At 46.4% G+C, this 27,585-nt stretch overlaps 1 protein-coding gene across 2 annotated transcripts in view; it reads right to left on the reverse strand.

Annotated features, from left to right (window-relative positions):
* Positions 1-2,668: 2,668 nt before the first annotated feature.
* The window catches only part of LOC112235801 (carbohydrate sulfotransferase 11-like), a 90,255-nt gene continuing 65,338 nt past the window's right edge, over positions 2,669-27,585 (reverse strand). For both annotated transcript variants that reach the window (XM_042311103.1, XM_042311102.1), the window contains exons 3-4: positions 7,496-7,725; positions 2,669-7,028 (exon numbers count right to left, since the gene is read on the reverse strand). In XM_042311103.1, coding sequence (XP_042167037.1) covers positions 6,404-7,028; positions 7,496-7,725 — 855 coding nt within the window. In that variant the 3' untranslated portion in view covers positions 2,669-6,403. The remainder of the gene's footprint in view (positions 7,029-7,495; positions 7,726-27,585) is intronic.

Consider the following 27,585-nt stretch of genomic DNA (forward strand, 5'->3'; position numbering starts at 1 on the left):
GTCAAACACACTAAGACACTCGTGAATCAAATCACATTTTATTGGTCACATACACATGGTTAGCAGATGTTAATGCGAGTGTAGCGAAAGGCTTGTGCTTCTAGTTCCGACAATGCAGTAATATCTAAAAAGGAATTAACAAATTTACAACTACCTTATTCACACAAATGTGAAGGGATGAATAAGAATATGTACATATAAATATATGGATGAGCGATGGCCATGCGGCATAGGCAAGATGCAGTAGATGGTATAGAACACAGTATTAAACATATGAGATGAGTAATGTAGGATATGTAAACATTATTAAAGTGGCGTTATTTAGAGTGACTGGTGATACCTTTTAAGTCAATTTATTTAAGTGGCCAGAGATTTGAGTCTGTATGTTGGCAGCAGCCTCTCTGTGCTAGTGGTGGCTGTTTAACATTCTGATGGCCTTGAGATAGAAGCTGTTTTTCAGTCTCTCGGTCCCAGCTTTGATGCGCCTGTACTGACCTCGCCTTCTGGATGATAGCGGGGTGAACAGGCAGTGGCTCGGGTGGTTGTTGTCCTTGATGATGTTTTTGGCCTTCCTGTGACATCGGGTGCTGTAGGTATCCTGGAGGGCAGGTAGTTTGCCCCCGGTGATGCGTTGTGCATTCCGCACTACCCTCTGGAGAGCCTTGCAGTTAAGGGCATTGCAGTTGCCATACCAGACGGTGATACAGCCAGACAGGATGCTCTTGATTGTGCATCTGTAAATGTTTGTGAGTGTTTTAGGTGACGAGCCAAATTTCTTCAGCCTCCTGAGGTTGAAGAGGCGCTGTCCACCTTCACCACTCTGTCTGTGTGGGTGGACCATTTCAGTTTGTCCGTTTTCACCTTCTCCACAGCTTTCCTGTCGATGTGCCCTCTCCATCCACAACAAATCCTATTCCCCCTCAAGAGACTGAAAAGATAGTAGTCACTTTAACTACACCTACATGTACATTTTACCTCAGCTAACCGGTAACACCGCACATTGACTCTGTACCGGTACCCCCTGTATATACTGTAGCCTCACTATTGTTATTTTACTGCTGCTGTTTAGTTATTTGTTACTTTTATTTTTCTATTTTTTTACTTAACCAACAATGCAGTTAAGAAAAAAAGTGTTATGGGCTTGTAAGTAAGCACTTCACTGTAAGGTCGACACCTGTTGTATTCAGCACACGTTACAAATAACATTTGATTAGATTTATGGCTCAAGATCCTCACGCCAGAGAGACACGGCTCCTTCACACTTCTTACCATTGTCTTTGCATATTTGACTTTGAGAGTTGCCATAAACATACAAGAAGTTAGGTTTGAACCCACAACCTCTTGGTTTTGAGTCAGGGACTTACCATCGGACTACCATCTGATTCACATGTATGGTCACACGTGACAGCGTGTACGGTATACATACCACATGAATATTCTTCCATCATGGAGCACAAGAATGTCTCAGTAACCATGGAAACACGGGAAATTGTTTTGGCAGACCGGCATGTGCAGGCTTTTCACAAACAAAACAGATGGCATGTTTTGGAACGCCAAACTTGGAATCATCAGGTGGCTTGGGGTGACCATGGGTTGATGAGACAATATCCATGCCAACCAGAGAATACCCATGGAACCACTGGGCAGCGAGTGATAATGTGACAAATATGTGTGCGTGATTAGCGTTTTGATATATAGAATGTTGTGTGTTTGTTGTGTCTGTGTTCACACACTTGCTTGTAGGCAGACAGTGAAAAAACACATTCGTCTGGGGCATCTGGGTTTGTTTGAGGCATTTTATTGTGAAAACATCAGACAGAATGAACCATAGAACACTGCTGGGGAATCACAACTCCTCTCCCACTACCTGCAGTCGATATATTCAATTATTCATGTTTCTGGTGAGAGGGCCTTGATGATGAACCGACAGTCTGTCACGTGAGGAAAAGTCCAGGTGTGTTGCCATGGAGACCACCAGGAGGAATGTTATGAGTAGTCGTTGGGGAATGAATAAATAAATGCAACGTAGCCTGTTTGAGTGAGTTCCTCGAGTTACTCTTAAGTTACTCGCAGGTACAGTACAGAGCGACCTTTCCAATACACACACACAGCTCAGATACACACTCGTTGGTACAGCACATTGTGACCTCTCCGACACACACACTGGCCGATAACATGGCATCTGACAGCAGAGGAGCCTGCCTAGACTCTCAACAACATTGATTTATGTGAACACAGCTCAACACACACTCTCACTATTTGGCAACGGATGAGAACACTGAAACCAGCACACAGAGATCTGAGGGTTGAGGTGTGGTTTTGAAGGGTGTACGTACAACCTCTGAGCAACACAGAGCCACAGAAAACCATCCGGTATCTGGCTTAGGAGAAGAGGGAAGATCTGAGCAGAGCAAGTGTTTCAAAAACCCTCTATTTGCATAGCCTCTTGATGTGTTCACATGAGTCTCTCTACAGGTGATCTGACTGTGTTAGTGTGTGGGATGCTGTTTTTCAACTTGAATCTGACAATTGAAGAGTGTGTGTGTGTGTGTGTGTGTGTGTGGACTGACCAATCAGATGACAGTAATGTGCTCCAATGAAAAGGCACAGATCATTTCAGCACCCATTGACTGCCTGTGGTGACCCTATAAGGTACTGTCTGTGGTGACCCTATAAAAGGTACTGTCTGTGGTGACCCTATAAAAGGTACTGTCTGTGGTGACTGAAGTGCCCTGTGGTCATGTACTGTAGGCTATGCAGGAGGCAACCATAGAATGGATTGGACATAATCATAAACTGTGTTCTATCTATATGTTATATTTCTATGAGGTCAATGAAAAGTGTGGAAGCTGCTGTGGAGTGTTGCTGACAGAGGAATACAACAGAACAACATAGAAAGACATAATTAAGACAGGGAAAAGGAAAATAAAAGAGCTCTATTACCATTCCAGGCTTTGGTTCCTGTGCAGTTGAGTGGGAGATCTTCTCTAACCACCTCCCAGAGATTTCAACAGTTGGCAATATTTTTGAACATTTCTGAAAAGCCTCATGGTCTGAGAGTTGGTACCAAAGGGCTAATTTGTGACAGCAGGAAACATCATGGGGACCCTTTTATGTGTAACACAAAGGAAGTTCCATGGGCATTATGGGGATGTTTTTACTGTTGCACAGATACTGATTGAATAAGAATATCTCAGACAGAAAGATAAACTATTCACAATAAAACCACTGACAGAATACTGCCCCATCCATGCTTATCTCTGGCTAGAAACCCCTGGCCCCAGAGTGGATATGTTTACGAATGTGCAGAGGAGCGCGCACTTCCTGTGCTTCTGCATTTAGCAACCCAGTAAATATGTAATTCAGTCCAACAATAGACGTCGTTCTCCAACAACATAAATATACCCGTACACTTGTCAATAAATACTTATACAGCAAGAACACTAAATGGACATATCAGAATTGGATTCAGGTGGATTTATAGGTAGAGTGAGTTAGGATATGGAATAAGAATGGAGAATAAAACATGTTTGAATCAGGTCAGTATTTCCACAGGGGTCGTTAGGCTGGGCCTCTGTGGGATTTTAACAGCTCTGTTTGTATAAGAAGCCAGTCCTTTTCCTGTTGCGAGGGTAGGGATCACTGCCACTGTCCAAAAACCCACTTCTGTTTTTATATGGGGCTGTTTTGGGAGAGGTTGGAGTCAAGAGGAGAGCACAGGAGAGGACTCCATAAAGTCTTTGGGTAAAGTGTCTCATTTTGGAGGCTAAATAGGCAGTTAGAGATAAGCTGAGTGTGTGGTGTTTTAAATGTGTCCATATCCTCATCCAAACCCCCCTCTCCCTCCGTACCTCACTTACCAACCCTCACTAGAGTACAGCTGCTGAGTAAGGGGCTGCGTGGCATCAATATCTGTGTGTGTGTGTGTGTGTGTGTGTGTGTGTGTGTGTGTGTGTGTGTGTGTGTGTGTGTGTGTGTGTGTGTGTGTGTGTGTGTGTGTGTGTGTGTGTGTGTGTGTGTGTGTGTGTGTGAGAGAGAGAGAGAGGAGGGAGAGCTCAGAATGCTCCCATTGTTTCTGTAAGTGGATGGAGTCGGAGATGTAGGCCAAACCAGTAGCCTTCCTCTTTATCAGAGCCAGATGTGAAGGGCCTTGTTCCTCCAAACCAGCAGCCTTCCTCTTTATCAGAGCCAGATGTGGAGGACCTTGTTCCTCCAAACCAGTTGCTAATTATAACGACACACACATGCAAGCGTATACAACTGACACCAATATTTTAGAAGCTATGACAGAATGAGGTGAGCTTGTCATTAGTCACCCCGCCTGTCTAAACTAAACAGTCAGAGGGACAGATGAATATAGAAGTGAATCATTTCTGTGCAGCTGTTACTTCTGCTCAGACCTAGCAATATAAAAATACACAACTTTCCCAATAAACATCCCTCTCTCTTTGAAGTCTGAGTGGAGGAAGAATGACAAAGGGGTGTAAAGAATAAAGAGGACTCCCTCCCTCCCAGCTTGGCTAATTAAGTTGTCTTCTCTCTCCCTCCGTCGCCCACTCCTGCACTGTGTATACGACTCTCTGCGATCCCATAGACTACACAGAGTAATGATTAGACACTGCACTTTCACCTGAGGGCGACACACAGACCTGACTTTCACCGCCAGACTCAAAGGTAGACGGTTCCATTATCGATCATTATCAAGGCAACCACTGCTCTTGTTTCTGATTCTGAGCAGTAGCCTGCGATGTAGATATGTATGTGGAATACTTTTCTCATGCTGTAGTTTATGTTTTCATTTTTGTAAATTATTGGATGTAGCGAAAAGTACTGCTAAGAGTTGAGTCGACCCTTTCTGCCATTGGCAGTGTTCCATCCCTTTGGCACCAGACTCAGTGGACTAAGGGGGAGAGAGGGAATAACTCTAAATCCCATGGGAAGTCCCAGCTCTCACGCACAGAGAAACCAAAGCCACAGACTTCACTACATTGTACACCCTTGGTAAAAAAGGAAGAAAATTAAAATGTTATCATTAACAGTGTACCGGAGGCAACTCAGGACAAAAAAAACATGAGAAACAAAACTCATAAAAACAATGTTATCTTTAAAAATCTACTGAAACGTTCATCTGCCAAGAAAACAAATATTAAAATCTCTCCCCCCACCCCCGGCAGTAAAAGCAGTTTAAATAATATTTTTTTATTGCTGCTCGCAGCAATGTTTTCATAAGACAATAAAACGAAGACATTAAAAAAAAAGACTTAATTTACTAAAATACATGATTGGTCGTCGAAGCGGAGGGGGGGTTATTGCCCGTGGGCGGGGTTATGGCCCTCCCTGTTTTAAGGGCGTGGCGTGGGCGGGGTTATGAGATCCTGTCCCTTAAACCCTTTCACAGCCACAGGAGCCATCTCTTCTTCAGTTCCTCTCTGGGTCAGTGGGAGGCCCCTAACACCTGTCAATCACATCCGGTAAACCCATTCACAACGGCACTTCCTTTCTCCTTCTGACCACTTCCTGTGGCTTAAAGCCTTGAGGGTGCTCAGCATCTTTCTAAAAAGGCCGCCGTTTCAGATCCTGCTGTGGGAGTCTGATGCCTCACCTGGCAAACCTCAGGAGTTCTTTTCACCTATGACGATGGCGATTTTGACAGCAACACTACTACTTTAGAGCAGTTGGCTGTAAATTGTAGCTCCACTGTTTACACCTGATGGTTCTAGAGGTCTTTAGAGCAAAGTCAATAGACAGCTATAATGAAGAGGGCTTGAGGTGGAGCCAAGAGCCAGTATACTTATCAAATGTATAATTGGTGGGTGCTATCAAACACACCCAGGATACAGCACACTGAAGGACATGGATGTGTTTTACAATTTGACGGAGTTTCGTTATTGTTCGTTATAAAATAAGCTCAGCTCCCATGATGCTTTGGGGCCAGGGCGCGTGCATGCGAGGTCACCATTTGCTGTGCAAAATCCAAAGCAGCCTAATTGGTCAAGAGTCCCAACTCATTTACATACAGAACACACATTGACCACTCTCCAAGAGCCCTGCTTCTCTCTTCTATTTCCCCTCTTAGAAATCCTCTGACATCAGCTCCGCCTGAACCCTGCATTCTGATGCTATAGGATCTCCCCTTCCTCCTGTATTACCTTCAGGACAATGCTGATTGGATAACAAAGACTCTTTCACATCCAATCAGATCCAGCACCTTTCCTCAATCTCTGTCCCACCCATTCACCTCAGCCCTTCCTATTCACCCCCAGAAACAGTGACGACAGTTTTTGAATAAAGCTTTCGCAAAAATATCCATTCTCCTCTCTCTCAGTTATTTTTTTCTTCTCTTATTAAAAGTGGATCGTGCCCAGAGTCCCAACTGGCTAGTCATGTCCTGGTCCTCTAGTCGTTAGTCCAGTCGCAGATAGCTTGGCGTGGAGTAGTTGAACATGAGGAAGTCCAGTTTATACAGCTGGAAGAGCTGGCTGTGTTGCTGGGAGCTGATGTTGCTGAAGAACTGGGCCGTCATGCTGTCTGTGGTGCGGGTGGACTTGGCGTAGGTCGGGAAGCGCACCGACTCGCCCACCCCCGCCAGCCGCAGAACGTACTTGGCGTCTTCCTCCAGGGTTTCGTACTTGCCCACTAGGTCATAGTGGATGTGACAGGGGTGGCACAGCTGGTACACCGTCTGCCAGTGCTCGTTGAGCGGGCCGTCGCGTTGCGTGGCCGGGTCGACAAGATACTCGGCGAACTCCCGGAACTTGACGTCGGCGCCATTGAGCAGCGCCTCCTGCGTGGCGTCCTTCCGGTAGCGGCGGACGATCTTGGTGCCGAAGCGGCGGTGGAAGGAGGAGTTGTACTTGAGGGTGAACTTGTTGCGGTAAGCGGAGACGAGCCTCTCGAAGGGCTCCCGGACAAACAGGAACTTGAGGTAGCTCTTGAGGCGGTGGTTGATCTCAGCAATGCTGTACTGGTTCAGATATTTCAGGTTGGACGGGACGTGGGCCTCGTTGGAAGGGATCTCCATAGGGTCACTAGGATGGAGAGAAATAAAGACCATGAGGAACAGAATAAAAACAACACAAACAATGAAAAGTATCTAAAGTGTAGTAAGAGAGGTAGTCATAGAAACAGCAGTTATAAACACTGAGTATGGAAAACATTAGGAACACCTGCTTTTTCCATGACAGACTGACCAGGTGAATCCAGGTGAAATCTATGATCCCTCATTGATGTCCCTTGTTAAAGACGGATTTTTAAGCCTTGAGACAATTGAGACATGGATTGTGTCTGTTTGTCATTCAGAGGGTGAATGGGCAAGTCAACATATTTATGTGCCTTTGAACGGGGTATGGTAGTAGGTGCCAGGTGCACTGGTTTGTGGCAAGAACTGCAACGCTGCTGGGTTTTTCACGCTCAACAGTTATTTATTGTGTTCCTTTCGGAAAATGTGTCTTGCATGTTATGTCAAATCTCAATAGTAGTTTCCTGTGCTACTGACCTGTACTTGCCGTTTCCCGTGAGGACCATCATGACGCGTTTCCAGTTGGTACAGGCCACCTTGGGGACATAGCAGTAGATGAGCTCATGCTCCTCATCCACCACCAGGTGTTTGAGGTCACCAGGGGTCAGGACCCGGCGCTTGCGGCTGGATGCACTCTGGGCCCGACATGACTCTGCTACCTGGTCTCTCCTCCCCTGGTGGAGGATGGCGGCACTGGAGAACTCCGACTGGGGGAGAGAGAGAAGAAGAAGAAGAAGAAGAAGAAGAGATATATTAATCTTCTGGAATACCATTGATGATCTATGGGGAGCTGACTAATACAATATGCATAGTTCCCATTTCATTCAACAGTAGCTCACTTGATCCACACATTTCAGTGTAAAGAAAGAGGGATGGGGGAAGAAGGGAGGGAATCATGGAAAGGGGAGAGGAGGAAGTGAGGGAGGGCTGTTCTTGATCTAAAGTGCAGGAATGTTTTCTTAGAGCTGGTGATTATTTTTGCTCTGTACCCTGAATAACCCTTTCAGAGAATTCCCTTGTTTCCCCGGGGACTCTAAATCGATCAGATCGTGTCCTGTGTCGCTCCACATTCTCAGACACACGCACGTGCACACACAGCACGACAGCCAGTCAGTGCCACAGCTGTATGCCATACCAGAGACTAGAGAATAGGGCTAGGCCTTTGAGGAGGGTTGATAAAATAACTCATGTCTGGGACCACCTCCGTGCTCTCAGCACTTAACCAAACTAAAAGCCTTGTGTTAGTACTTGAACCCCCCCTTTAACCATTTATCAAGTGACACGTATATACAGTATATGGCATTGAAGTAAACGTGAACAAACCTAAATATAACTGTGAGACAGGCTCTGCCAGTTAAAATCAATTAGCCATTGGAGAGATAATGTGGATATGATCAAACCTAAAGCTCAAAGAGCAGACGCTGTGGGGTTATGATTGTTACGCTTCACGTCACAGTCCATTACCCTTTAAGTAAAACCCATTCCCTTTAAGAGGTCATCAGAGACTGATGGTCATGAGTCACTGAAACATCAACGCTGAGATATTACTACTCCTGCTGTTATGGTCCCACGGGTGAAGTCTATTGTGCATCTAAAAATTGCATCATGATCCCTATAAAGCGCACTACTTTTGATCAGGCCCTGGGCCCCAAAGTAGTGCACTATAGGAAATAGGGTGCTATTTCAGATGCACTCTATGTCTTTATCTGGGTTCCTGTCCTAAACACAGGTATGAACAGGTACTGTACTGTGGTACTGTACTGAACTGAGCTACAGCCATACACATCAGAGAGACAGGACTGAGTTACAGCCATACACATCAGAGAGACAGGACTGAACTACAGCCATACACATCAGAGAGACAGGACTGAGCTACAGCCATACACATCAGAGAGACAGGACTGAACTACAGCCATACACATCAGAGAGACAGGACTGAGCTACAGCCATACACATCAGAGAGACAGGACTGAACTACAGCCATACACATCAGAGAGACAGGACTGAGCTACAGCCATACACATCAGAGAGACAGGACTGAACTACAGCCATACACATCAGAGAGACAGGACTGAACTACAGCCATACACATCAGAGAGACAGGACTGAGCTACAGCCATACACTTCAGAGAGACAGGACTGAACTACAGCCATACACATCAGAGAGACAGGACTGAACTACAGCCATACACATCAGAGAGACAGGACTGAGCTACAGCCATACACATCAGAGAGACAGGACTGAACTACAGCCATACACATCAGAGAGACAGGACTGAACTACAGCCATACACATCAGAGAGACAGGACTGAGCTACAGCCATACACATCAGAGAGACAGGACTGAGCTACAGCCATACACATCAGAGAGACAGGACTGAACTACAGCCATACACATCAGAGAGACAGGACTGAGCTACAGCCATACACAGCAGACTGAACTACAGACAGGACTGAGCTACAGCCATACACATCAGAGAGACAGGACTGAACTACAGCCATACACATCAGAGAGACAGGACTGAGCTACAGCCATACACATCAGAGAGACAGGACTGAGCTACAGCCATACACATCAGAGAGACAGGACTGAACTACAGCCATACAGCCATACACATCAGAGAGACAGGACTGAGCTACAGCCATACACATCAGAGAGACAGGACTGAACTACAGCCATACACATCAGAGAGACAGGACTGAACTACAGCCATACACAGCAGGGAGACAGGACTGAACTACAGCCATACACAGCAGGGAGACAGGACTGAACTACAGCCATACACAGCAGAGGGAGACAGGACTGAACTACAGCCATACACATCAGAGAGACAGGACTGAGCTACAGCCATACACATCAGAGAGACAGGACTGAGCTGACAGCCATACACATCAGAGAGACAGGACTGAGTTACAGCCATACACAGCAGAGAGACAGGACTGAGCTGACAGCCATACACAGCAGAGAGACAGGGCTGAACTACAGCCATACACATCAGAGAGACAGGACTGAGCTACAGCCATACACATCAGAGAGACAGGACTGAACTACAGCCATACACATCAGAGAGACAGGACTGAACTACAGCCATACACAGCAGAGAGACAGGACTGAACTACAGCCATACACATCAGAGAGACAGGACTGAACTACAGCCATACACATCAGAGAGACAGGACTGAACTACAGCCATACACATCAGAGAGACAGGACTGAACTACAGCCATACACAGCAGAGAGGCAGGGCTGAACTACAGCCATACACATCAGAGAGACAGGACTGAACTACAGCCATACACAGCAGAGAGACAGGACTGAGCTTTACCCATACACATCAGAGAGACAGGACTGAGCTACAGCCATACACATCAGAGAGACAGGACTGAGCTACAGCCATACACAGCAGAGAGACAGGACTGAGCTTTACCCATACACATCAGAGAGACAGGACTGAGCTACAGCCATACACATCAGAGAGACAGGACTGAGCTACAGCCATACACATCAGAGAGACAGGACTGAACTACAGCCATACACATCAGAGAGACAGGACTGAGCTACAGCCATACACATCAGAGAGACAGGACTGAACTACAGCCAGCCATACACATCAGAGAGACAGGACTGAACTACAGCCATACACATCAGAGAGACAGGACTGAGCTACAGCCATACACATCAGAGAGACAGGACTGAACTACAGCCATACACATCAGAGAGACAGGACTGAGCTACACCCATACACATCAGAGAGACAGGACTGAACTACAGCCATACACATCAGAGAGACAGGACTGAGCTACAGCCATACACATCAGAGAGACAGGACTGAACTACAGCCATACACATCAGAGAGACAGGACTGAACTACAGCCATACACAGCAGGGAGACAGGACTGAACTACAGCCATACACAGCAGGGAGACAGGACTGAACTACAGCCATACACAGCAGGGAGACAGGACTGAACTACAGCCATACACATCAGAGAGACAGGACTGAGCTACAGCCATACACATCAGAGAGACAGGACTGAGCTACAGCCATACACATCAGAGAGACAGGACTGAGTTACAGCCATACACAGCAGAGAGACAGGACTGAGTTACAGCCATACACATCAGAGAGACAGGACTGAGCTACAGCCATACACATCAGAGAGACAGGACTGAGCTACAGCCATACACAGCAGAGAGGCAGGGCTGAACTACAGCCATACACATCAGAGAGACAGGACTGAGCTACAGCCATACACATCAGAGAGACAGGACTGAGCTACAGCCATACACATCAGAGAGACAGGACTGAGCTACAGCCATACACATCAGAGAGACAGGACTGAACTACAGCCATACACATCAGAGAGACAGGACTGAGCTACAGCCATACACATCAGAGAGACAGGACTGAGCTACAGCCATACACATCAGAGAGACAGGACTGAGCTACAGCCATACACATCAGAGAGACAGGACTGAGCTACAGCCATACACAGCAGAGAGGCAGGGCTGAACTACAGCCATACACATCAGAGAGACAGGACTGAACTACAGCCATACACAGCAGAGAGACAGGACTGAGCTACAGCCATACACATCAGAGAGGCAGGGCTGAACTACAGCCATACACATCAGAGAGACAGGACTGAGCTACAGCCATACACATCAGAGAGGCAGGGCTGAACTACAGCCATACACATCAGAGAGACAGGACTGAGCTACAGCCATACACATCAGAGAGACAGGACTGAGCTACAGCCATACACAGCAGGGAGACAGGACTGAGCTTTACCCATACAGATCAGAGAGACAGGACTGAGCTACAGCCATACACATCAGAGAGACAGGACTGAGCTACAGCCATACACATCAGAGAGGCAGGGCTGAACTACAGCCATACACAGCAGGGATACAGGACTGAGCTTTACCCATACACAGCAGAGAGACAGGACTGAACTACAGCCATACACATCAGAGAGACAGGACTGAACTACAGCCATACACATCAGAGAGACAGGACTGAACTACAGCCATACACAGCAGAGAGACAGGACTGAGCTACAGCCATACACATCAGAGAGACAGGACTGAGCTACAGCCATACACATCAGAGAGACAGGACTGAGCTACAGCCATACACATCAGAGAGGCAGGGCTGAACTACAGCCATACACATCAGAGAGACAGGACTGAGCTACAGCCATACACATCAGAGAGACAGGACTGAGCTACAGCCATACACATCAGAGAGACAGGACTGAGCTACAGCCATACACATCAGAGAGGCAGGGCTGAACTACAGCCATACACAGCAGGGATACAGGACTGAGCTTTACCCATACACAGCAGAGAGACAGGACTGAACTACAGCCATACACATCAGAGAGGCAGGGCTGAACTACAGCCATACACAGCAGGGATACAGGACTGAGCTTTACCCATACACAGCAGAGAGACAGGACTGAACTACAGCCATACACAGCAGAGAGACAGGACTGAGCTTTACCCATACACAGCAGGGAGACAGGACTGAGCTACAGCCATACACAGCAGGGAGACAGGACTGAGCTACAGCCATACACAGCAGAGAGACAGGACTGAGCTACAGCCATACACATCAGAGAGGCAGGGCTGAACTACAGCCATACACAGCAGAGAGACAGGACTGAGCTACAGCCATACACATCAGAGAGGCAGGGCTGAACTACAGCCATACACATCAGAGAGACAGGACTGAGCTTTACCCATACACAGCAGAGAGACAGGACTGAACTACAGCCATACACAGCAGAGAGACAGGACTGAGCTTTACCCATACACAGCAGGGAGACAGGACTGAGCTTTACCCATACACATCAGAGAGACAGGACTGAACTACAGCCATACACAGCAGGGAGACAGGACTGAGCTTTACCCATACACATCAGAGAGACAGGACTGAACTACAGCCATACACAGCAGGGAGACAGGACTGAGCTACAGCCATACACAGCAGAGAGGCAGGGCTGAACTACAGCCATACACAGCAGGGAGACAGGACTGAGCTTTACCCATACACAGCAGAGAGACAGGACTGAACTACAGCCATACACAGCAGAGAGACAGGACTGAGCTTTACCCATACACAGCAGGGAGACAGGACTGAGCTTTACCCATACACATCAGAGAGACAGGACTGAACTACAGCCATACACAGCAGGGAGACAGGACTGAGCTTTACCCATACACAGCAGGGATACAGGACTGAGCTACAGCCATACACAGCAGAGAGACAGGACTGAACTACAGCCATACACATCAGAGAGACAGGACTGAGCTTTACCCATACACATCAGAGAGACAGGACTGAGCTACAGCCATACACAGCAGGGAGACAGGACTGAGCTACAGCCATACACAGCAGAGAGACAGGACTGAGTTACAGCCATACACATCAGAGAGACAGGACTGAGCTACAGCCATACACATCAGAGAGACAGGACTGAGTTACAGCCATACACATCAGAGAGACAGGACTGAGCTTTACCCATACACATCAGAGAGACAGGACTGAGTTACAGCCATACACATCAGAGAGACAGGACTGAGCTTTACCCATACACATCAGAGACAGGACTGAGTTACAGCCATACACATCAGAGAGACAGGACTGAGTTACAGCCATACACATCAGAGAGACAGGACTGAGCTACAGCCATACACATCAGAGAGACAGGACTGAGTTACAGCCATACACATCAGAGAGACAGGACTGAACTACAGCCATACACATCAGAGAGACAGGACTGAGCTACAGCCATACACATCAGAGAGACAGGACTGAGCTACAGCCATACACATCAGAGAGACAGGACTGAACTACAGCCATACACATCAGAGAGACAGGACTGAACTACAGCCATACACATCAGAGAGACAGGACTGAACTTTACCCATACACATCAGAGAGACAGGACTGAGCTACAGCCATACACATCAGAGAGACAGGACTGAACTACAGCCATACACATCAGAGAGACAGGACTGAACTACAGCCATACACATCAGAGAGACAGGACTGAACTACAGCCATACACATCAGAGAGACAGGACTGAACTACAGCCATACACATCAGAGAGACAGGACTGAGCTACAGCCATACACATCAGAGAGACAGGACTGAGCTACAGCCATACACATCAGAGAGACAGGACTGAGCTACAGCCATACACAGCAGGGAGACAGGACTGAGCTTTACCCATACACATCAGAGAGACAGGACTGAGCTACAGCCATACACAGCAGGGAGACAGGACTGAGCTTTACCCATACACATCAGAGAGACAGGACTGAGTTACAGCCATACACAGCAGAGAGACAGGACTGAACTACAGGCATACACAGCAGGGAGACAGGACTGAGCTTTACCCATACACAGCAGGGAGACAGGACTGAGCTACAGCCATACACAGCAGGGAGACAGGACTGAGCTTTACCCATACACAGCAGGGAGACAGGACTGAGCTTTACCCATACACAGCAGGGAGACAGGACTGAGCTACAGCCATACACATCAGAGAGACAGGACTGAACTACAGCCATACACATCAGAGAGACAGGACTGAGCTTTACCCATACACAGCAGAGAGACAGGACTGAACTACCCATACACATCAGAGAGACAGGACTGAACTACAGCCATACACATCAGAGAGACAGGACTGAGCTTTACCCATACACATCAGAGAGACAGGACTGAGTTACAGCCATACACATCAGAGAGACAGGACTGAGCTTTACCCATACACATCAGAGAGACAGGACTGAGTTACAGCCATACACATCAGAGAGACAGGACTGAGTTACAGCCATACACATCAGAGAGACAGGACTGAGCTACAGCCATACACATCAGAGAGACAGGACTGAGTTACAGCCATACACATCAGAGAGACAGGACTGAACTACAGCCATACACATCAGAGAGACAGGACTGAGCTACAGCCATACACATCAGAGAGACAGGACTGAGCTACAGCCATACACATCAGAGAGACAGGACTGAACTACAGCCATACACATCAGAGAGACAGGACTGTACTACAGCCATACACATCAGAGAGACAGGACTGAACTTTACCCATACACATCAGAGAGACAGGACTGAGCTACAGCCATACACATCAGAGAGACAGGACTGAACTACAGCCATACACATCAGAGAGACAGGACTGAACTACAGCCATACACATCAGAGAGACAGGACTGAACTACAGCCATACACATCAGAGAGACAGGACTGAACTACAGCCATACACATCAGAGAGACAGGACTGAGCTACAGCCATACACATCAGAGAGACAGGACTGAGCTACAGCCATACACATCAGAGAGACAGGACTGAGCTACAGCCATACACAGCAGGGAGACAGGACTGAGCTTTACCCATACACATCAGAGAGACAGGACTGAGCTACAGCCATACACAGCAGGGAGACAGGACTGAGCTACAGCCATACACAGCAGAGAGACAGGACTGAGCTACAGCCATACACAGCAGAGAGACAGGACTGAGCTACAGCCATACACAGCAGGGAGACAGGACTGAGCTTTACCCATACACATCAGAGAGACAGGACTGAACTACAGCCATACACATCAGAGAGACAGGACTGAACTACAGCCATACACATCAGAGAGACAGGACTGAGCTACAGCCATACACAGCAGGGAGACAGGACTGAGCTTTACCCATACACATCAGAGAGACAGGACTGAGTTACAGCCATACACAGCAGAGAGACAGGACTGAACTACAGGCATACACAGCAGGGAGACAGGACTGAGCTTTACCCATACACAGCAGGGAGACAGGACTGAGCTACAGCCATACACAGCAGGGAGACAGGACTGAGCTTTACCCATACACAGCAGGGAGACAGGACTGAGCTTTACCCATACACAGCAGGGAGACAGGACTGAGCTACACCCATACACATCAGAGAGACAGGACTGAGTTACAGCCATACACATCAGAGAGACAGGACTGAACTACAGCCATACACATCAGAGAGACAGGACTGAGCTTTACCCATACACATCAGAGAGACAGGACTGAACTACAGCCATACACATCAGAGAGACAGGACTGAGCTTTACCCATACACATCAGAGAGACAGGACTGAGCTTTACCCATACACATCAGAGAGACAGGACTGAGCTTTACCCATACACATCAGAGAGACAGGACTGAGCTTTACCCATACACATCAGAGAGACAGGACTGAGCTTTACCCATACACATCAGAGAGACAGGACTGAGCTTTACCCATACACATCAGAGAGACAGGACTGAACTACAGCCATACACATCAGAGAGACAGGACTGAGCTACAGCCATACACATCAGAGAGACAGGACTGAGCGACAGCCATACACATCAGAGAGACAGGACTGAGTTACAGCCATACACATCAGAGAGACAGGACTGAACTACAGCCATACACATCAGAGAGACAGGACTGAGCTACAGCCATACACATCAGAGAGACAGGACTGAGCTACAGCCATACACATCAGAGAGACAGGACTGAGTTACAGCCATACACATCAGAGAGACAGGACTGAGCTACAGCCATACACATCAGAGAGACAGGACTGAACTACAGCCATACACATCAGAGAGACAGGACTGAACTACAGCCATACACATCAGAGAGACAGGACTGAGCTACAGCCATACACATCAGAGAGACAGGACTGAGCTACAGCCATACACATCAGAGAGGCAGGACTGAGTTACAGCCATACACATCAGAGAGACAGGACTGAGCTACAGCCATACACATCAGAGAGACAGGACTGAGCTACAGCCATACACATCAGAGAGGCAGGACTGAGCTACAGCCATACACATCAGAGAGACAGGACTGAACTACAGCCATACACATCAGAGAGACAGGACTGAGCTACAGCCATACACATCAGAGAGACAGGACTGAGCTACAGCCATACACATCAGAGAGGCAGGACTGAGTTACAGCCATACACATCAGAGAGACAGGACTGAGTTACAGCCATACACATCAGAGAGACAGGACTGAGCTACAGCCATACACATCAGAGAGACAGGACTGAACTACAGCCATACACATCAGAGAGACAGGACTGAGCTACAGCCATACACATCAGAGAGACAGGACTGAACTACAGCCATACACATCAGAGAGACAGGACTGAGCTACAGCCATACACATCAGAGAGACAGGACTGAGCTACAGCCATACACATCAGAGAGACAGGACTGAACTACAGCCATACACATCAGAGAGACAGGACTGAGTTACAGCCATACACATCAGAGAGACAGGACTGAACTACAGCCATACACATCAGAGAGACAGGACTGAACTACAGCCATACACATCAGAGAGACAGGACTGAGCTACAGCCATACACATCAGAGAGACAGGACTGAGCTACAGCCATACACATCAGAGAGACAGGACTGAACTACAGCCATACACATCAGAGAGACAGGACTGAGCTACAGCCATACACAGCAGAGAGACAGGACTGAGCTTTACCCATACACAGCAGAGAGACAGGACTGAGTTACAGCCATACACATCAGAGAGACAGGACTGAGCTTTACCCATACACATCAGAGAGACAGGACTGAGTTACAGCCATACACATCAGAGAGACAGGACTGAGTTACAGCCATACACATCAGAGAGACAGGACTGAGTTACAGCCATACACATCAGAGAGACAGGACTGAACTACAGCCATACACATCAGAGAGACAGGACTGAACTACAGCCATACACATCAGAGAGACAGGACTGAGCTACAGCCATACACATCAGAGAGACAGGACTGAGCTACAGCCATACACATCAGAGAGACAGGACTGAGCTACAGCCATACACAGCAGAGAGACAGGACTGAGCTACAGCCATACACATCAGAGAGACAGGACTGAGCTACAGCCATACACATCAGAGAGACAGGACTGAGCTACAGCCATACACATCAGAGAGACAGGACTGAGCTACAGCCATACACATCAGAGAGACAGGACTGAGCTACAGCCATACACAGCAGAGAGACAGGACTGAGCTACAGCCATACACATCAGAGAGACAGGACTGAGCTACAGCCATACACAGCAGGGAGACAGGACTGAGCTACAGCCATACACATCAGAGAGACAGGACTGAACTACAGCCATACACATCAGAGAGACAGGACTGAGCTACAGCCATACACATCAGAGAGACAGGACTGAGCTTTACCCATACACAGCAGAGAGACAGGACTGAGTTACAGCCATACACAGCAGAGAGACAGGACTGAACTACAGCCATACACAGCAGGGAGACAGGACTGAGCTACAGCCATACACAGCAGGGAGACAGGACTGAGCTACAGCCATACACAGCAGGGAGACAGGACTGAGCTACAGCCATACACAGCAGGGAGACAGGACTGAGCTAGTTCAACAAGGTATGCCAAGTTCCCTTTGTCTTTCTACTGTATATTTCTCTGTCATCTCTCTCCCATCTCCCTCCCTCTCCATCTCTCGACATGTCAACTCCACTTCTCAGCAAATTAGTTTGAGAGGCCCGAGCGAGCGACGGAACAAACGAGTGATGCTTGATAATGAACGAGTCGGAGGGAGAAAAAAAAGTGACACCCTCCTCCTCCTCTTCACCATCGTCTTTTTTCTCCCCCTCTTTTTCTTTGTCTTATCTCCATTACTCCATTGTCATGCCACATCACATCAAAGCTGACTGGGAGGGAGAGACACTGTGAATACCAGCTCCTTGTTACGTGGAATGTTCACTTTGGCTCCTCGCAGGGCTATAAAGGCCCTAGATCACACTGAGCAGAACTTCATGAAGCCAAAGAACATCTCTCCACCTCTCTCAGTGGGTAACAAGCACTATAATTAACAGAGAGACAGAGGAGAGAGAGAGAGAATCTTGCCATGTCTCCCTCTTCCCGTTGGATAGTTAACTTCCTGTCGTTTCATCTCCTCTCCTATCTGAGGAGCGAGGGAAGCTCTTATGTGGTGGTAATGATGGGAATCCTCCTCAGGAGCGATAGAAAAGGATATCAGAGATGTGTCTCTCCATAGCAGAGATGGAAGTCAGAACTCACAGGCCCTAAGTGATTCTGCCATGCTGTTCCTATGGGAGAACAGACACTATCCAAGTCTGTCTCTGAGTCTCAACCTACAGCAACACACTGTTGAAGTAACAACGTGTCTGCAGCAACATTTCCAGTTTGCTAAAAATCAGTACGTCCCTCCCTGACTCCATGAGTCCATTTATTCCCAGATGTATGAATATGCTAATATCAAGTCAAGCCTGTCACATTTCCACACGTCAAGCTAGCTTTTGGTGATGAGCCAAGGGACTGTGTGTTTTTGTATTCACAGAAAGAGTTCTCTCCTGGAACTGCACTTTTGTTAGTGAAATGTGTGAGTAATAAGGAGTTATTAATATATGCGTTTCCCATGTTTCATTTCATAATTGACTTTCTGTCACGGCTTAACAGTCTTACTGAGGTTTGTTATGATGTTGAAATATGCGATTGCTCCCCTTCTGCACAGCAAAGCTATAATAAATAGCCCACTGCAGTTCTGCTGATGGTCGCAAACACTAACGACACAAACTCTTTATAGGCACAGGTGGCTAGAGGGGAGGGGAGGAGGGGAGGGAGAGACTAAAGGCTGGCGGCCTACATGGATACAGTACAACTTGATTCACTCTGTTTTAGAGCAAATATAGGATACAGTTGAAGTCGGAAGTTTACATACACCATAGCCAAATACATTTAAACTCAGTTTTTCACCATTTCTGACATTAAATCCTAGTACAAATTCCCTGTCTTAGGTCAGTTAGGATCACCACTTTATTTTAAGAATGTGAAATGTCAGAATTATAGTAGAGAGAATGATTTATTTCAGCTATTATTTCTTACATCACATTCCCAGTGGGTCAGAAGTTTACATACATTCAATTAGTATTTGGTAGCTTTCCCTTTAAATGGTTTAACTTGGGTCAAACGTTTTGGGTAGCCTTCTACAAGCTTCCCACAATAAGTTGGGAGAATTTTGGCCTGTTCCTCCTGACAGAGCTGGTGTAACCGAAGCTTGTAGAAGGCTACCCAAAACGTTTGACCCTCCTTGCTCGCACACGCTTTTTCAGTTCTGCCCACAGATTTTCTATAGGATTGAGGTCAGGGCTTTGTGATGGCCACTCCAATACCTTGACTTTGTTGTCCTTATTAAGCCATTTTGCCACAAAAGTCATTGTCCATTTGGAAGACCCATTTGCGACCAAACTTTAACTTCCTGACTGATGTCTTGAGATGTTGCTTCAATATATCCACATAATTTTCATCCCTCATGGTGCATCTATTTTGTGAAGTGCACCAGTCCCTCTTGCAGCAAAGCACCCCCCCCCCCCCAGTGCTTCACAGTTGGGATGGTGTTCTTCAGCTTGCAAGCCTTCCCCTTTTCCTCCAAACATAACGATGGTCATTATGGCAAAACAGTTCTATTTTTGTTTCATCAGACCAGAGGACATTTCTCAAAAAAGTACGATCTTTGGCCACGTGCAGTTGCAAACCGTAGTCTGGCTTTTTTATGGCAATTTTGGAGAAGTGGCTTCTCCTTGCTGAGCGGCCTTTCAGGTTATGTCGATATAGGACTCGTTTTACTGTGGATATAGATACTTTTGTACCCGGTTCCTCCAGCATCTTCACAAGGTCCTTTGCTGTTGTTTTGGGATTGATTAGCACTTTTCTCACCAAAGTACGTTCATCTCTAGGAGACAGAATACGTCTCCTTCCTGTCCCGGTATGACAGCTGCGTGGTCCCATGGTGTTTATACTTGCGTACTATTGCAGATGAACGTGGTACTTTCAGGTGTTTGGAAATTGCTCCCAAGGATGAACCAGACTTGTGGAGGTCTACAATTTTTGGTCTTGGCTGATTTCTTTTGATTTTCCCATAATGTCAAGCAAATAGGCACTGAGTTTGAAGATAGGCCTTGAAATACATCCACAGGTACACCACCAATTGACTCAAATGATGTCAATTAGCCTATCAGAAGCTTCTAAAGCCATGACATACATTTTGGGAATTGTCCAAGCTGTTTAAAGGCACAACTTAGTGTATGTAACGTCTGACCCACTGGAATTGTGATACAGTGAATTATAAGTTAAATAATCTGTCAGCAAACAATTGTTGGGAAAATGACTTGTTGTAATTGCATGCACAAAGTAGATGTCCTAACCAACTTGGCAAAACTATAGTTTCTTAAAAAAAAAACATTTGTGGAGTGGTTGAAAAACGAGTTCTAATGACTCCAACATAAGCGTATGTAAACTTCCGACTTCAACTGTATGCTATAGAGTGGGAGAGATAGCTTGAGATTGATGGAGGGACGGGAGAGAGAGAGAGAGAGAGAGGGAGAGAGAGAGAGAGAGAACTAAGAAAGAGAGACAGGGACAGAGAGAGATAAAAAAGAAGTGTAAGATGTGCATCATTAACCCTGGTGAGTGGACTCTCCTGAGGGGGCAGCAGGGAGAAGAGAGCCAGAGGGCAGAAGGACCCTCATCCTCCTCTCTGGACTAGACTACTGTAATAAACCTGTACTACAGTAATGACAGGGACAGGAGACATGAGGACAGACAGATAGAGGGTAGGAAAGGAAAGAGGGAGAAGGACAGACAGGGGGAGGAAAAGAAAGAGGGAGAAAGACAGACAGACAGGGGGAGGAAAAGAAAGGGAGAAAGACCGACAGAGAGAGAGGGAAGGAATGGAAAGGAAAGAGGGAGAAAGACAGACAGAGAGAGAGGGAAGGAATGGAAAGGAAAGAGGGAGAAAGACAGACAGAGAGAGAGGGAAGGAATGGAAAGGAAAGAGGGAGAAAGACAGACAGAGAGAGAAGGAAGGAATGGAAAGGAAAGAGGGAGAAAGACAGACAGAGAGAGAGGGAAGGAAGGAAAGGAAAGAGGGAGAAAGACAGACAGAGAGAGAGGGAAGGAAGGAATGGAAAGAGGGAGAAAGACAGACAGAGAGAGAAGGAAGGAAGGAATGGAAAGGAAAGAGGGAGAAGGACAGACAGGGAAAGGATAAAGTCAGACAGCCATAAGTGTAGGCAGGAAATCCTTGTCTGCATGTCAGTCTGAAATGGACAGAAACATCCATCTGTATATCCTGCTCCTGAACATATTGTATATTACACCATACATCTGATGAAACTCTGAAATGGCTCCAACTTTGCAATTGGGGGGGGTCTCATACCAACAATTACATTCAACAAACTTCTCCCTGAGGCCAACATTTAGCCTACTGTATGTACACACCTTACAATACCCTCCATTTCAATCAGCTACAGTATACAACACCAAAACAAAAGATACACATTAAGCTCTTGGCATCCTATACATTAGCCTACAGAAAACACAAAGGAGAACATACATAGTACCCATGATAGCCCTACACTAAACCCAGCCTTCCCTCCCTCTAGTGCAGTATTAAGCAATGATTTAACACACACACGGACGGACAGGTGCACGGACACCCAAACACACACCCAAACACACACTCAACCCTTGCCCTTACAGGCCCTAGTCCATAACAAGATAGAGAAGTTTGTTACATAATGCCCTCCGAGCGCACCACCACGCAGGATATATGCTTTAATTACAACAAAATACAAGAAAGGCTAATAGTTTGACACCACCTGTTCTAATTCACTCACCAAACATTCATTCAAGAAGATCTAAAATCATATTCCCATGAAAGTGATTGAGATCAATCAAATGACTGACTTGGAGATGCAGTATCCGACGTGAAGAATAATCATTCACGATTGACAATGATGGTGGCCTATTTTGACTTTAGGTAGCCTCTTCTGAATTGGATGTTTGAGGATATTAAAAAAGGAACATTTTCTTGAGTAAATATGAGTGGGCATAGGCAAACGTTGCAATTGGAGGATGCATTTTATGCACATGCTGTAATGACAGGCTTATCAGTCTGTCAGTACAAACTTTGAGTAAATGATGACGTCATTTACAAAAACTGCTCCCGCACCACTGTCTACACCCATAGACCTGCATCTCAAGTGTGTGTGTGTGTGTGTGTGTGTGTGTGTGTGTGTGTGTGTGTGTGTGTGTGTGTGTGTGTGTGTGTGTGTGTGTGTGTGTGTGTGTGTGTGTGTGCATGCGCGTGCGTGTGTGTGTGTCTGTGTGTGTGTGTGTCAGTGACGGCAGTCTGCCTCCCCCCTAGTCCATTGGACCTTGCTGGTCCTCCAGTCTCAAGGCAGATGTAATGTACATCCTGTGAGTGAAGGCAGCCATTTTGTGCCCGTGCCCCAGAATAGAAGAAACGCAGTTGGCAGGGTAACTGCTTGGCTGGCTGACACACACACTCTCTCTCACTGCATGTACTGTCAGTCCCTGTAGTCCATTTGGGCTTAAAACAACGTCATTGATCACCCTTGAGATGTTTCTACAACTTGATTGGAGTCCACCTGTGGTAAATTCAATGTATTGGACATGATTTGGAAAGGCACACACCTGTCTATATAAGGTCCCACAGTTGACAGTGCATGTCAGAGCAGAAACCAAGCAATGAGGTTGAAGGAATTGTCCGTAGAGCTCCGAGACAGGATTGTGTCGAGACACAGATCTGGGGAAGGGTACCAAAAAAAGGCCTGTAGCGTTGAAGGTCCCCAAGAACAGTTTGGATAACAGACTGGATCATGTTATCGACCAGGTCGGGCTCAGTCACATGTCTGGATGGATGGCCTACTGTATGGGTCAACACATAACTGAATAATCTGACTGACATCAAATCAATAACTAGCATCCTACTACAACTCACTCACTCACTCAGTCACTCAGTCAGTGTGTGTTTTCACCTATTCTCTCCGAATCCACAGCTAAGAAGCCCCTTGAGACTATTACATTTAATCTCACACAATAATACAACAATCTGGTTTTGCGACATTCACCAAGGGTGAAAAGAGCAGAAAATAGAAAACGATTTATTTTCCCACCCAGCCGAGGAACTGCACAGCTGGCAAAGGCATTGTCTGAATTTCATTTTCAATTTTCTCATGCTCTGCTCCTAAATTGTATTTTGGAAGCAACTAAAGCATCTGCTTTGGTCAGGGATAAACACGTCAGCGTGCTGCAAGCTGTACATTTCCCAATGTCAGATTCTGCTGTGTGTGTGAGCTGCTCTCGGGCTCTCCACACTGCAGTGCAGCCGGAGTGCGGGGGAGCGACGCTCGCTCACTCTTTTACATTTGACAATACACAGAGCAGGTCAAACTTTCCCTGAAAAATGTATTCTGATCCATTCTAAATAAAGTATATTTAATTACAACTAAAATTCCATGACAAACTAAATAAATATGTATAGCAGCCTAGAGGTAAATGGTGGCTTCTTCCCCGTCTTTTCTCTGTCGATTGTAAGAAGGATGAAGTACTATAGACTAGCCTAGTGGTTAGAGCGTTGGGCCAGTAACCAAAAGGTTGCCGCATCAAATCCCTGAGCTGACAAGGTACAAATCTGTCGTTCTGCCCCTGAGCAAGGCAGTTAACCCACTGGCGCCGAAGACATGGATGTCGATTAAGGCAGCCCCCCGCACCTCTCTGAATCAGAGGGTTAAATGCAGAAGACACATTTCAGTTGAATGCATTCAGCTGTACAACTGACTAGGTATCCGTCGGAGGCGTGACAACTTTGGCCAATGGAAAATTTTTTTAAGAGAAAATAAATTCACCATGTGTAATAAGAAAAGAGAAAATAAATTCACCATTCACCCCCCCCCCCCCATGACACCGTTCTGCCAAGGACACCCAAACCTGAGTGGCCACCACAAAGCCCAAGGAGCCTGACCCTCTCTGGGGAATTTGCTATAGCCCTGCTTGGGATATTTAGCCACTATTGGTGGAGAACCCGGGCCCATTCTAGCTTGGTAGGCCTATGTCAGGGTGGGAAATTGGAAATGTGAATTGGGCCAAGTTGGAGGTAATGGTGTCAGGTAACCTAGCAGATAAGAGCGTTGGGCAAGTAACCAAAAGGTTGCCGGTTTGAATCCCGAGCCGGCAAGGAGGAAAGATCTGCAGTTCTGCCCCGGGGATGATTTCATTTTCAAAGTTATATATCTTGAAATCATGATTGCTAACAAGCAAAACATTTTGGGACTAGGTCAACAATGGACTAATGAAACAAAAACTAAATGAGTGGAAATGTCCTTTAAAATGCCAATTCATTAAGATATGTTGCCCAAAAGCCTAATAGTCCTACTCATGACTTATTATTACAAATAGAAGATTAACTTCTCACAACAGTGGTCATTTATTAAAGTTAGATCAAAGCTGAAGCAATGTCTCGCAAGATCACAATGATTCATTCACATTTTATATATCGAAGGAATTGTCTGTAGAGATCCGAGACAGGATTGTTTCGAGGCACAGATCTAGGGAAGGGTACCAAAAAAATGTCTGCAGCATTGAAGGTCCCCAAGAACACAGTGGCCTCCATCATTCTTAAATGGAAGAAGTTTGGAACCCCCAAGCCACTTCCTAGAGCTGGCTGCCTGGCCAAACTGAACAACCGGGGGAGGTGACCAAGAACCTGATGGTCACTCTGACAGAGCTCCAGAATTCCTCTGTGGAGATGGGAGAACCTTCCAGAAGGACAACCATCTCTACAGCACTCCACCAATCAAGCCTTTATGGTAGAGTGGCCAGACAGAAGCCACTCCTCAGTAAAAGGCACACGACAGCCTGCTTGGAGTTTGCCAAAAAGCACCTAAAGACTCAGACCAGGAGAAACAAGATTCTCTTGTTTGATGAAACCAATATTAAAACTATTCGGCATTAATGTCAAGTGTCACATCTGGAGGAAACCTGTCACCATCCCTATGGTGAAGCACAGTGGTGGCAGCATCATGCTGTGGGGGTGTTTTTCAGCAGCAGCGACAGGGAGACTAGACAGGATCGAGGAAAATAGTGGTTCTTGATGAAAACCTGCTCCAGAGCACTCAGGACCTCTGACTCTAAGACAATGACCCTAAGCACACAGCCAAGACAATGCAGGAGTTGCTTCTGGACAAGTCTCTTAATGTCCTTGAGTGGCCCAGCAAGAGCCCGGACCTGAACCCGATCTAACATCTCTGGAGAGACCTGAAAAAAGCTGTGCAGCGACGCTCCCCATCCAACCTGACAGAGCTTGAAAAGATCTACAGAGAAGAATGGGAGAAACTCCCCAAATAAAATTGTGCCAAGCTTGTAGCGTCATACCCAAGAAGACTCAAGACTGTAATCGCTGCCAAAGGTGCTTCAACAAAGTACTGAGTAAAGGGTCTGAATACTTATGTAAATGTGATATCAGTTTTTTTATTTTTAATACATTTACAAAAATGTCTAAAAATCTGTTTTTGCTTTGTCATTATGGGGTATTATGTGTAGATTGATGAGGGAAAATCTATTGAATCAATTCTAGAATTAGGCTGTAATGTAACAAAATGTGGAAAAGGTAAAGGGGTCTGAAACCTTTGCGAATGCACTGTACGTGTATTAACGTAGTAAAAAGTTAAATATCTGGTGCCATATTCATTGCATGCAATGACTATTTCAAGCTTGTGACTACAAATTTGTTGGATGCATTTGCTGTATGTTTTGGTTGAGTTTCAGATTATTTTGTGCCAAATAGCTATTAAATGGTAAATAATGTATTGTGTCATTTTGGGGTCACTTAAATAAGAATAGAATATGTTTCTCAACACTTCTACATTAATGTGGATGCTACCATGATTACGGATAATCCTGAATGAATCGTGAATAACGATGAGTGAGAAGGTTAGATGCCCAAAATATCGTACAACCCCCCCATTCTTTGTGATGTATGACAACAGATTATGACTATTCTAAATATATTTATTCTACTGGCAAGTTAGATTTTCGGATTAAGTCTGTGTGATTGTCAGGAGAAGCGATCAGAGGGTCAGAGTTTTTACCATCATCATTAAGACGGGCAGAAAAATGGATAGAGTTTATCAGTGGTGCAGTCAGTGAAAGAGTAGATATGAGACCTGGCCTCCACATCATAAAAGGAGACCTGACCCTCCTCATAATCCACAAACACCCCCACCTTCTGGGGCTTCTCTCTCAAGGAGAGGGGGACATCAGGACCAGCTAGAGCCTTGTACTCATTTCCTTTTCTCAGCCAGACAGTCCAGTATCCATTCTTAGGGCTCAGTGTGATCTTCCCCTTCCTGATGATGGACTCTCTGGCTACTCCTAAAACCCAGTCAGTCTTCCCCTTAACTGTCACATCATAGTAAAATCTCCCTGTAGAGAAGCCCTCCATTCCTAAGACATTTACACTTTTATTAAACCTCTTTGGGGTATTCGGACGATTCGTCCGTGTGTCTCCATGTCTCACCTGTTTCCCATCCTCAGACAGGATGAGTTTGGGATGTGCTGTATCAGGGTCCAGAGTCACATCCACTGCACACCACAGGGCCCTGTGTGGATGGAAC

The sequence above is a fragment of the Oncorhynchus tshawytscha genome, linkage group LG33 (genome assembly GCF_018296145.1).
Source record: "Oncorhynchus tshawytscha isolate Ot180627B linkage group LG33, Otsh_v2.0, whole genome shotgun sequence".
NCBI classification, from domain to species: Eukaryota; Metazoa; Chordata; class Actinopteri; order Salmoniformes; family Salmonidae; genus Oncorhynchus; species Oncorhynchus tshawytscha.